We start from the raw sequence: 12014 nt of genomic DNA, 5'->3' as shown, positions 1-12014 counted from the left end.
GAAGCTCAATGCTATTTTTACAATGAAAGTGTTCAGCAAAGTGGTCACCCAGTCTGCATTTCATCTCCCGAGTGTACAGGAGACCACATAGTGAGCAGTGAATACAATAGACTATACTGAATGAAGTGTAGATAAATCACTGCTTCACCTGGAAGGTGTGCCTGTGGCCTTAAATAGTGAGGAGGGAAGTGGTAAACAGGCAAGTATTATACCTTTTGCAATTGTATGGGAAGGTACTGTGGGGGTATGGGGAGGTGCTGTTGGGTTGTGTTGGGATCCATTATTAAAGTTAGGTTGTGTTAAGAAACTTTATTGTTAGGTAGTGCTCACGTAAGGTAGTATTAGCAAGTCTGGAAATTGTTAGCTAAACTAGGCAGCAGTAGACCATTATGTTACACTAGGAGCAGACTGAAAAGCTGATGGCATAGCCTGAAGAGGCCCCAGGGAGGGTGAAAAGATAACAGGACATTGGAACTGTGTTAAAATGCACGTAGCTCAAACTGAGGTAACAGAATGTTATCAGCTCGGGACCAATGCCATACCAGTATACCGTATCTTACCAAATAAGGATGTAGCACTGGGATGCGAGGGGCTAAAAAGCTAGACAAAGAGAACAATAGGCAGAAGGCGCCTTCTCCAGTGAGCTGAAAACCTCACTGTATTTGTGTACGGCTCTCTCTCATTAAAACAGCTTATATTTTGAATCAGATCCAGTATTTCTCTCCTCCAAACGAACACGGGGACGGTAGCCCGTCTTAACAGATTGGTGACCCCGAACGTGTGGAGGGAGTGGAGACACGCCTGTTGGCAGGGATTGAGAGGTTGCCGAACGGCCGGCCACTTCTAATCAGGCTTGGAGGCGCCTTTTTTCAAAAAAGATCTCCAGTAGGGATTTGAATACGCTAAATTCTTATTTGCTCGGCGTCTCACAACTCTTTGCCAACCGAAATTGTGGGCTTGGCAGCCCGAGAGAGAGTCGGACCGTTTATTTATGAAGAAAAGTCCCCTAGGTGAAGGGTCAACCCGGCCGCGCGGTTTCTGAAAGTCCTAGGGGTGGTGAGTATTATTGTTTTGAAGAGAAAAAGTCCTCTAGGTGGGCACTGAAAGTCCTAGAGGTGGGTAGTGTGTTGAAGAGAAAAAGTGCTCTAGGTGGGCGCTGAAAGTATTGTTAGGGGTAAAACGTATAATCCCCCGCGCTAGACGATCTTGGGTAAAGCTTAAGCTTCCCTCCGCGCAAGATGATCTCGGGTAAAGCGTAGGCTTCCCTCCGCGCTAGACGATCTCGGGTAAAGCGTAGACTTCCCTCCGCGCTAGACGATCTCGGGTAAAGCGTAGGCTTCCCTCCTGCACTAATGACTGGGGAGTAAAGTATATACTTCCCTTGACCAGAGGACAGCGCTGATCGGGACAGGCTTTGTCAGGAGTCGAGGTGGTGCATTCGTGCGCCCGACACCCAGGAGTGCCGTGGTGGAGAGAGAGACAAAGACAGAGGACCGGGGACAGAGACAGGCACAGAGTTACGGACAGAGCGACTGTGTGTGTGTGTATGTGTGTGTGAGAGGGACTTTGTTTATGAGAAAGATAGAGTCTCTGGGTGTGTAAACGTCTGTATGTGTGTATAAGTATTTCTGTGTTTGTAAAAGTTTGTGAGAGAAGAAGAGTTTGTGTGTGGAAGTCTGTGGGAGAAGTTTGCATTGTTGCCCTAGAGAGAGAGAGAGACAGTGCAAGACACTAACAAAGGGCTGCTCGACCAGCAGACATTTTAACACTTTGTGTTCTGGCTTAAATTCATCTGCTTGTTAGTGAATGAATGTTTGAGCGTTATCACCTAGAACTTGAGTCCCTGGAGTGCTTTTGAATGTGATTTTTTATGAATGCTTAACATGATTTTTTTTCAGGTTGGAGATTTTATTGAGATTCAGTGGAGATAGAACAGACTAGTCGGTAACTGATATTGATATAACTGATATAAAAAAAAATTCTGAGTGGGTCTGTGGAATTAAGAACTGTGTGTCATATCCCAAGGAGAGAGAGAATGTGAATGCTGCTGAGCACTAGCAGACCGTGTCTGTGAGAGAGATAGGTAGAGAGAGTAGGGCAGCACGTTTGAAGTAAACATTTTGGGAGTACAGCCTGCAAAGACTTTAACCCTTCGTGAACTGATTCAGATGCATCTGTTTGTTTGGTGATTATTTTCTTGGTTTTGTTTCTAGAGCCTGAGTTCCAGGACTGCTGTTTAAAGTGATTTCTTTTTATGTGAGCTTAACATGATTTTTTAAGGCTAATAACTTCTGTTCTTTTATGAGTCATGACTCCCTAACTACTTTTCTTACTAACCTCTTTTATTTTTACATAAAAGCAATTTATGAAGGACAGTCGAAGTTTCGTTCGACAGTGGGTAGTTGTAAAAAACGAAAGTTTCCATGGTTATTATCTGTGACCTTGGATTCGACCATTGTGCATGCGTTAGAAGTTTTTAACTTGAATTGACAAATTGTTGTAAGACAGCTCTGATTATTTTACGACCTAAAGTATTGTAATTGAGAAATGATTGGTCAGGAGTACATAAGAAAACTAATTTTGGATCTAAATTAGGGTACTAAATCTGGATGATTACAGTGGATTTCAAAATTGGGAACTGTATGCATTTTACATTTTAAATATTAAACACTGAATAAATGGACGTAAATATATAAATATGTTTACAAGTTAGGAACAGGCCTTAAAGTTAGTCAAGCATGAATTGATAAATTGGTGTTTGAGCATATGGGAAGATAGGAACATTGGAAAATTTCTTAAAAGAAAGAAACAGGGAAGAACATAACGACTTGTCCCCTTCGGGAAGTGTTGATAGGGGACAAGGAGATTGGGTTTGTGTGTGACCCCCTCACCAGTGGGGAGGTCGGAACATTTAAAGGGAAATGACGGTCCTGGTTGAGAATCCGATAGGATTGTCAGAACAAATTAATTTATTTTTGAGGCCCAGTCTGTATTTGTGGGCTGAGTTAATGTCTATTTTGAATATACTATTTACTGTGGGAGAAAGGAGACTTATATGGGGATGCTGGATAGGGAAAGATACGGAAGATAGAAGGGTGAAGTGGGATAAATCCATTAAATGAATTGTTAGGAGGGGCACAGAAAGTGTTTGTAAAGAGAGAAAGGACGAGTGACTGGAGCAGTACACGTAAATGATGGTAGCTGCGGTTGATGAGGTAATTAGGAGAAGAATGGAACCAAGAGTGAGCAACCGGAGCAGCAAGTGACAGCATGTAGGGCAGAGAGGAAAGGGGATAGGGAGAGACAAGGTGGAGCATTTGATAGAGGGTTTGAGTGACAGGGGCAGAGACGAAGGTCTCCACAGGCAGGATGCCATTATTGTGGAAGGATAGGGCATTTTGGGCGGGAGTGTCCTGATCTATAAAGGGAAGAAAGAGCCATTCCGTTTATGATTTTGATAACGACAGGGAAGGGAACAACAACTGGCATCATTTCTGAGCAGTCAGGGGTTAAAAAACCCAGTCATAGATTGGCTGAATAGCACATTCGGTAGATGGGGAACTGTGCTGGGACAGCTGGCCCTTGGTTTATGCATCTCTGTTGCTATCTTTATTACCTGTGGTTGTTGTTGTATACCATGTATCAGGACGCTTGTGACACGAACGATTGACCATGCCCTGACGGGAAAGGATGACCCCCCACCCGCATACCAGGCAGCGGTGCTGGAGGAGCCTGTGATGGGGGCACCCCAAGGAAAGATTACGGGATCGGTATCAGAGGGAATGGAGGAGATATGCCTGAGAGAGAAGCGCGGGACAACTTATGATTTTACTTTATAAGTGTATCTCTCATTTCTAATCCTTCCCATTTAGGGCCTCAGAATGTGAGGGCTGAGGTGCAGAGACCCCCTAGTTGTGTATTTTTTTCTTTTCCGTTCAAATTGACAACAGGTAAATTTGTGCTTTTATGCTGCAGTTAGAGATTGTGAAGTGCTATATGCCTCGAGACTCAAGAGACTATTGTTCACTCAAGAGATTCCTAGCCATCATCTGGTATTCCTAAATGGCTTCGATTGGTCTCGACGGCCACTGTTCACAATGATAAGCCAGTTACCACTGCCCGTGTCCGTACTTGACAGCCGTAAAATGGATGTGGGTTTTTATTGGTCAAGTGAAGGTGACTGGTTAGCCAATGACGGGTAAGATTCCTCGAGCGAGGGACAACCTAAGACAGGCACATTCGTGCATTGACCTTCAGAATAATGGCCTGTGGTCATGTGGCTTTAGCAGATCCCTGGCTTTTGCATCCGTATCGGGAATCTGGTTAAGTTTCTGGCTGGCAAAGCAGCTTGATAGAAGGAAAATCGTGCACTCAGTACATTGTATTCACAGTATTTTTGACAAATGAAAATGCCGGTTTTGTGGCATCTTCCAGAACCGACTTAACAACAAACCTTTGGGAAGGAAGGAGAGCTCAGTGAATCCTATTACAAAAAAGATTTGACACTATGTCAGTAGTTTGAAAATTTATTTTAAGATGTCATGGTATAATACGACCGATTTTACTGGGAGGTTGTACAATTGGGTGTTCTTTAGACAGCAGACCTTCATTCTGCAGGCGTCCTAACTCATCCACTTTGTGTTTTCCTCTGGTTCTCTTCACTTTTGTTATCATACTCAGTAATCGTTTTGTTGGTTTTGAGATGGCTTTTTGTAGATGTTTACGACTCTTGATTGCTTATGTCTGTTATGTATTATTTCACTGCTTCTTGTGCCTTAACGATTGTATGCGAACTGGAGAGGCGCCTAGAGTAGGGATTTTTTGCGACGCGGATTGCTTTGTGATGTTGTATGCTGCTTAGGGACTCCTATCCCCTATAACTATGTCTCCCTAGAGTCAGACAAGCCGGGTTTAGCTAATTGGTCGGTCTTGCAAAGGAGCGACGGAGGGGCGCTCACCGACCGTCCGGGTCCTGACTGCTGCGCGCGAACTGCTGTATTTTGTGTGGCCTCTTTCGAGGCCAAGGGAGGGAGTGTTGGGATCCATTATTAAAGTTAGGTTGTGTTAAGAAACTTTATTGTTAGGTAGTGCTCACGTAAGGTAGTATTAGCAAGTCTGGAAATTGTTAGCTAAACTAGGCAGAAGTAGACCATTATGTTACACTAGGAGCAGACTGAAAAGCTGATGGCATAGCCTGAAGAGGCCCCAGGGAGGGTGAAAAGATAACAGGACATTGGAACTGTGTTAAAATGCACGTAGCTCAAACTGAGGTAACAGAATGTTATCAGCTCGGGACCAATGCCATACCAGTATACCGTATCTTACCAAATAAGGATGTAGCACTGGGATGCGAGGGGCTAAAAAGCTAGACAAAGAGAACAATAGGCAGAAGGCGCCTTCTCCAGTGAGCTGAAAACCTCACTGTATTTGTGTACGGCTCTCTCTCATTAAAACAGCTTATATTTTGAATCAGATCCAGTATTTCTCTCCTCCAAACGAACACGGGGACGGTAGCCCGTCTTAACAGTTGGAAGAGGCTTGGATCAGCGTGTCCCTGAGGGAATGCTGACAAGGGAAGGGAGGGGAATATTTGTATTCATGTTGGATGTGGAAGCTTTTGATCCTTTGCGTACTCAGGATGTGGGGAGGAAGGTGAGGATCAAAGGGACCCTCGTTGCTGTGGGAGGGGAGGTATGATAGGAAGGAGAAAGGATGATAGGGAGGGAAAAGAATGATAGGAAGGGGAAAAGATGATGGGGGAAAGGACAAAATATTGTTGGTGCAGCTGCACATTTACCTTTCATTATTCTATGATGCCACAAAACAGACTTAAAGGACACTGATCTTGTAGTTGCCTCATTAATCAAAATTATTAATTCCTGAATGTATCAAAGTGATACAAAGGTAATTACAGAGCATCTTACTCCAAGACATGCTGTAATCATTGTTTCTGCAACAGATTATATTTTAATTGTGTACATATCCTTGAAATAATTGCCACCAAATTCTGTGTAAAACGGCAGCAGGCTGCCTGGCTTAAACCAGGACAGCAGGGTCAGGAGTATTGATTATGTGGGGAAGGCACTAGAGTGCAAAATGTTTAATCTGAGGATGCAGCAGATGTTAAAATGTGTTTGATCTGAAATAATAGTATCACTTATTTTAATATTGTGATTTTTGGTCAAATGTACAACAGGTGGAAAATATGAAACTATAATTTCTGTTTTAAAGGGTAGAACTGCTCCCTTGAGTGATTAATTTTATTTTTACATTGTTTATTTTACTTCTCACATATTGACATTGAATGTGAAAATGTTGGTTCAAATAGATTGGCATTGCTAATTTTCAAGTATGAGAAATGGAATCCCAGTTTATTATTGTGACAATACTGTTAAGTGTGAAGATTTAAAACGTTTATTGAACTTTGAAAGAAACTTGACTGTCATATGTTGCTATTGACCTTTTTAAAATTCCAGATTATACATACAGGGATCTCCGATTTACAAACGTCCAACTTACAAATGCTCACACTTACGAACTACTAATATATTTAAGGATCTGACATGCAAACATTCACTTGTATTTGCAAACAGATCTTTTTTACTGTACTGTATTGTGTTATGACCTGCATACAAATTGACTTATGACCTAGTCAGGAATGGAATCCATTTGTAACTTAGGGCCAATACATGTAAAGTACCCAGTTTAGTTTAATAGGACGGGAGAGTTGATAAAGTAAGTTATTAGTTGCTTGCCATTTTTCAATAAATAAACAACCCTTGAGGATGCTGTCAAGCATGTAACAGAACTGTTTGATTTTTACACAGATAAGTGCATAAAATTAGTAAATTTTAGGAATTCAAAAGTATGCCAATTATAAGTATAGTTTTACCACTGCTGCAGATCAAACGATCTTCCTCAAAATCCTGAATGTAGCATGCCAGAATTCATCAAATCTTTGCATAATTTCTAAATTATTTGGAATTAAACTGTGTTTAAAAATACAATAAATTGTTTGGATCTAATGTTCTTGAGTTTTTTGGGGAATGTCCCAGAACCATCATCAAATAATCTTAATATACTGATTGTATTTCTGGCTTGGACTGTGGTTTCTGTGTTATTTACCAAAATTATAAACCTGCATTTTATAAGTGGGATTCATAATCTTGTTACATGAAATAATGAGGGAACATTTTCTTCCAGGTAAACTGTTGCAAAGATGCTTCTGTTGTACTCAGATTACACAAAAATGATAGGTCACCTTTCATTGCATCTAAAACACTGATAAAAGCTGTCAGTTTGATTCTCATATAAAGTACTTGTGCTGCATATTTGCTATAACACTGGAGGGGATGTTTCAGAAACAAGAGGAACCCTTGAAATATGAGTATCGATGAATACTTTGTTAGTCATGATTTGGAGGAGCTGTGTTGGACTGGGGTGGACAAAGTTAAAAATTGCACAACACCAGGTTATAGTCCAACAGGTTTATTTGGAGACACTAGCTTTGGAAGCATCACTTCTTCATCAGGTGGTTGTTAGTGTACTGCTTTGAAGCTTGATTGTTTTCATACAAAAGGATTAACAGGTGGAATTAATGTAGGTCTGTTGAGAACATTTGCAGATTTACTGGGTAATTGTCAGAGTACAAAATAAATCAAGTGATCAGCACAGCATTGCTTGGATATTACTCACTGAACCAAAAACATTAAGTCGCACAGGGAGCACTAATTTTGATATATTTTGCCAGGTTTGGCCCTAACCTGGCTTATTTCTGTCAAATGGATTAGAATAAAACAACATGGACAGATTTTTTGACAAACAGTATCCATATTTTGTTATACCTTACAGTCAACTTCGGCACCCAAACTTCCTGATGCTGATGGCTGTGTGCCAGATGTCTGATCTGGATCAGATTCGTTTAGTGTACGAGAGAGTTAATCTTGGTTCCCTTTATGGAGTATTGCATGAGAGGGTAAGTTAGTATTTCAAACAATATTTTTAATACAACTTAAATCTTTCATGGTTATTATGTCATGTGTCAGTTACTCTTTGCTGAATGGACGGCCTTTACTGAAAATAGTTATGTACATTATCATTATTATAATTTTGGCTAGAATTCCCAGGTTAAAACTTGAGTTTATTTCAAAAAAGAGAAATAAAGAAACAAAGTAATGAATTACATTAGGCATCATTGCTTTTTTCTCTTAACTTGATAGCTCCTGTTTCAAAGCATTTCGATGTATGCTGTCTTCTCAGCTCTCTTAAGTAACTTTTGAACATAAGCACAAGATGTAGAACTTTACTGAAGGAAAAAAACTTCATGATGCCACTGTAAAGCCACATGCAGTATAGCAGAAGAGGAAACTAAGCAATAATTTATTTTCATATACTCCCATTGTTATCATTAAATGTGCCAAAATAATCCACATAGGAATGGATGATCATAGTGTTGATAGAGCACAAAATTACATCAGCCACAGCTTCTATTTTAAATACTGCAGTGCCGAGCAAAGTTACAACTTTATTTGAAAACATCAAATGTAACATTTCTCAAGAAATGAAACGGAACAGGCCTTGGGATCTCTCACACTATATTCAATATAGAAGGCGCTGTATTCTATGATTTCTATTGAAGAGAAATCCAACGCAATGTGTGCAATGTGTCACAGGTATAGAGTTGAAAAATTGTTATATTCAGGTATAGCAGTTAGCATTTTTAAATATTGATGTTGTCTGTGGTCTCAGTATAATGTGCCAGTCCCATGATTTAATAGATATCTTACATCTGAAGATGAAATACTTTATTCAGAATTTATAGGTTTTGGTTCCCCAAATGTAATAATGGCTAAATATATTATCTGATACTATTGAATGAAACAAATAAGGTTGTAGATTTGAACCCCAGGACATTGATGAAGGTAATACAATTAACACTGGTCGTGCCAACAGTAGCTGCATGAGTGAAGAATTTTAGCAAAGGAAAGAAGGATATAGAAGGTAATTTGTTTTAAAACCCACTCAGCAGATCTCTATTTTGACTCAGAAAATTGTTATTAAGGCTTGGGTATTAATGTTGCATTTGTCATGCGTTTACAAAAAATTTATGCTAGATATTGATAATAGTTTCTTTTGAATAAATAACTGTTTGTATCATTCCAGCGTTCAGAATTCCCAGTCTTGCTCATGGAGACGATTGTACAAATAATTCTACAGATTACTGATGCTGTGCTTTTCCTTCACTCACGGGGCTACATCCATCGAGCAATCAGCTCTCATGCTGTGCAGCTTATTTTGCCTAGCATTGCCAAATTAAGCAACTTCGAATTCATGATTGAAAGGTACACATCTACTGATTTCCAATATTATATATTGAGGACAGTGCTTATCTCTATAGTTCACCATCAAAATTAAATCCAGTAGCCCATGAGATCTTCTGATAAAAGTCTGATATCATATGATCTACAATAATGATCTTTATCGAAAAGACAGGGAGGTGGGCAGAGGGGGTGGGGTTGCCTTGTTAGTTAAGAACAAAATTAAATCTATGGCATTGAATGACATAGCGTCGGATGATGTGGAGTCTGTGTGGGTGGAACTGAGGAACCACAAAGGCAAAAAAACCATAATTGGAGTTGTGTATGGACCTCCTAACAGTGGTCAGGACCAGGGATGCAACATGTACCGGGAAATAGAGAAGGCATGTCAGAAAGGCAAGGTTACATTGATCATGGGAGACTTCAATATGCAGGTGGACTAGGTAAATAATGTTGCTAGTGGATCCAAAGAAAGGGAATTCATGGAATGCTTACAGGATGGCTTTTTGGAACAGCTTGTCATGGAGCCCACAAGGGAGCAGGCTATTCTGGACCTAATGCTTTGCAATGAACCAGACTCTATAAAAGATCTTAAAGTAAGGAAACCCTTAAAGTAAGGGAACCCTTAGGAAGTAGCGATCATAATATGGTAGAGTTCAGTCTGCAGTTTGAAAGAGAGAAGGCAAAATCGGATGTAATGGTGTTACAGTTAAATAAAGGCAATTATGAGGGCATGAGAGAGGAACTGACAAAAATAGTCTGGAAGCAGAGGCTAACCGGGAAGACAGTAGAGCAAAAATGGCAGGAGTTTGTGGGTATAATTGAGGACACTATACAGAGGTTCATCCCCAGGAAAAGAAAGGTTATCCGAGGAGGGATTAGACAGCCATGGCTGACAAAGGAAGTCAGGAAATGTATTAAAGAAAAAGAGAGATCCTATAAAGTGGCCAAGAACAGTGGGAAATCAGAAGATTTGGAAGGATACAAAAACAGAGGATAACAAAGAGTGTAATAAGAAATGAGAGGATCAAATATGAAGGTAGACTAGCCAGTAATATTAGAAATGATAGTAAAAGTTTCTTTCAGTACATAAGAAACAAACGACAAGCCAAAGCAAACATTGGGCCACTTCAAACTGATGCAGGAAGCCTAGTGATGGGAGATAAGGAAATAGCAGGAGAACTTAACAAGTACTTTGCGTCAGTTTTCACAGTGGAAGACATGAGTAATATCCCAACAATTAAAGGGAGTCAGGGGGCTGAGTTGAGTATGGTTGCCATTACATAAGAGATAGTGCTAGAAAAGTAAAAAGTCTTAAAATTGATAAATCTCCTGGCCCCGATGGGATACACCCTAGAGTTCTGAGAGAGGTGGCTGAGGAAATAGCGGAGGCATTGGTTGAGATCTTTCAAGAATCACTGGAGTCAGGAAAGGTCCCGGATGATTGGAAAATGGCTGTTGTAACCCCCTTGTTCAAGAAAGGATCAAGACAAAAAATGGAAAATTATAGGCCAATTAGCTTAACCTTGGTTGTTGGTAAAATTCTAGAATCCATCATTAAGGATGAGGTTTCTAAATTCTTAGAAGAGCAGAGTCTGATTAGAACAAGTCAACATGGATTAAGTAAGGGGAGGTCATGCCTGACAAACCTGTTGGAATTCTTTGAAGAGGTGACAAGTAGGTTAGACCAGGGAAACCCAGTGGATGTGGTCTATCTAGACTTTCAAAAGGCCTTTGATAAGGTGCCACACGGGAGGCTGCTGAGCAAGGTGAGGGCCCATGGTGTTCGAGGTGAGCTGCTGGGATGGATTGAGGATTGGCTGTCTAACAGAAGGCAGAGAGTTGGGATAAAAGGTTCTTTTTCGGTATGGCAGCCGGTGACGAGCGGTGTCCCGCAGGGTTCAGTGTTGGGGCCACAGCTATTCGCATTATATATTAATGATTTGGATGAGGGGACTGGGGGCATTCTAGCGAAGTTTGCAGATGATACGAAGTTAGGTGTACAGGCAGGTAGTACTGAGGAAGTGGGGAGGCTACAGAAGGATCTAGACAGTTTGGGAGAGTGGTCCAGGAAATGACTGATGGAATTTAACGTGAGCAAATGTGAGGTCTTGCACTTTGGAAAAAAGAATAAAAGCATAGACTACTTTCTAAACGGTGAGAAAATTCGTAAAGCCAAAGTACAAAGGGATCTGGGAGTGCTAGTCGAGGATTCTCTAAAGGTAAACATGCAGGTTGAGTCCATGATTAAGAAAGCAAATGCAATATTGTCACTTATCTCAAGAGGGTTGGAATATAAAAGCAGAGATGTGCTACTGAGACTTTATAAAGCTCTGGTTAGGCCCCATTTGGAGTACTGTGTCCAGTTTTGGTCCCCACACCTCAGGAAGGACATACTGGCACTGGAGCGTGTCCAGCGGAGATTCACACGGATGATCCCTGGAATGGTAGGTCTAACATATGAGGAGCAGCTGAGGATCCTGGGATTGTATTCATTGGAGTTTAGAAGATTAAGGGGAGACTTAATAGAGACGTACAAGATAATACATGGCTTGGAAAGGGTGGACGCTAGGAAATTGTTTCCATTAGGCGAGGAGACTAGGACCCGTGGACACAGCCTTAGAATTAGAAGGGGTAAATTCAGAACAGAAATGCGGAGACATTTCTTCAGCCAGAGGGTGGTGGGCCTGTGGAATT

The 12014-nt window shown here is 40.9% G+C and overlaps 1 protein-coding gene across 1 annotated transcript in view; it reads left to right on the top strand.

Annotated features, from left to right (window-relative positions):
* Positions 1–12014, top strand: part of LOC132830225 (inactive serine/threonine-protein kinase TEX14-like) — a 112417-nt gene that overhangs the window by 32987 nt on the left and 67416 nt on the right. The window contains exons 8-9 of the mRNA XM_060847758.1: positions 7852–7975; positions 9163–9341. Coding sequence (XP_060703741.1) covers positions 7852–7975; positions 9163–9341 — 303 coding nt within the window. The remainder of the gene's footprint in view (positions 1–7851; positions 7976–9162; positions 9342–12014) is intronic.

Source organism: Hemiscyllium ocellatum, chromosome 31, assembly GCF_020745735.1.
Source record: "Hemiscyllium ocellatum isolate sHemOce1 chromosome 31, sHemOce1.pat.X.cur, whole genome shotgun sequence".
Taxonomy (NCBI): Eukaryota; Metazoa; Chordata; class Chondrichthyes; order Orectolobiformes; family Hemiscylliidae; genus Hemiscyllium; species Hemiscyllium ocellatum.
This window is presented reverse-complemented; position numbering and strand designations above follow the sequence as displayed.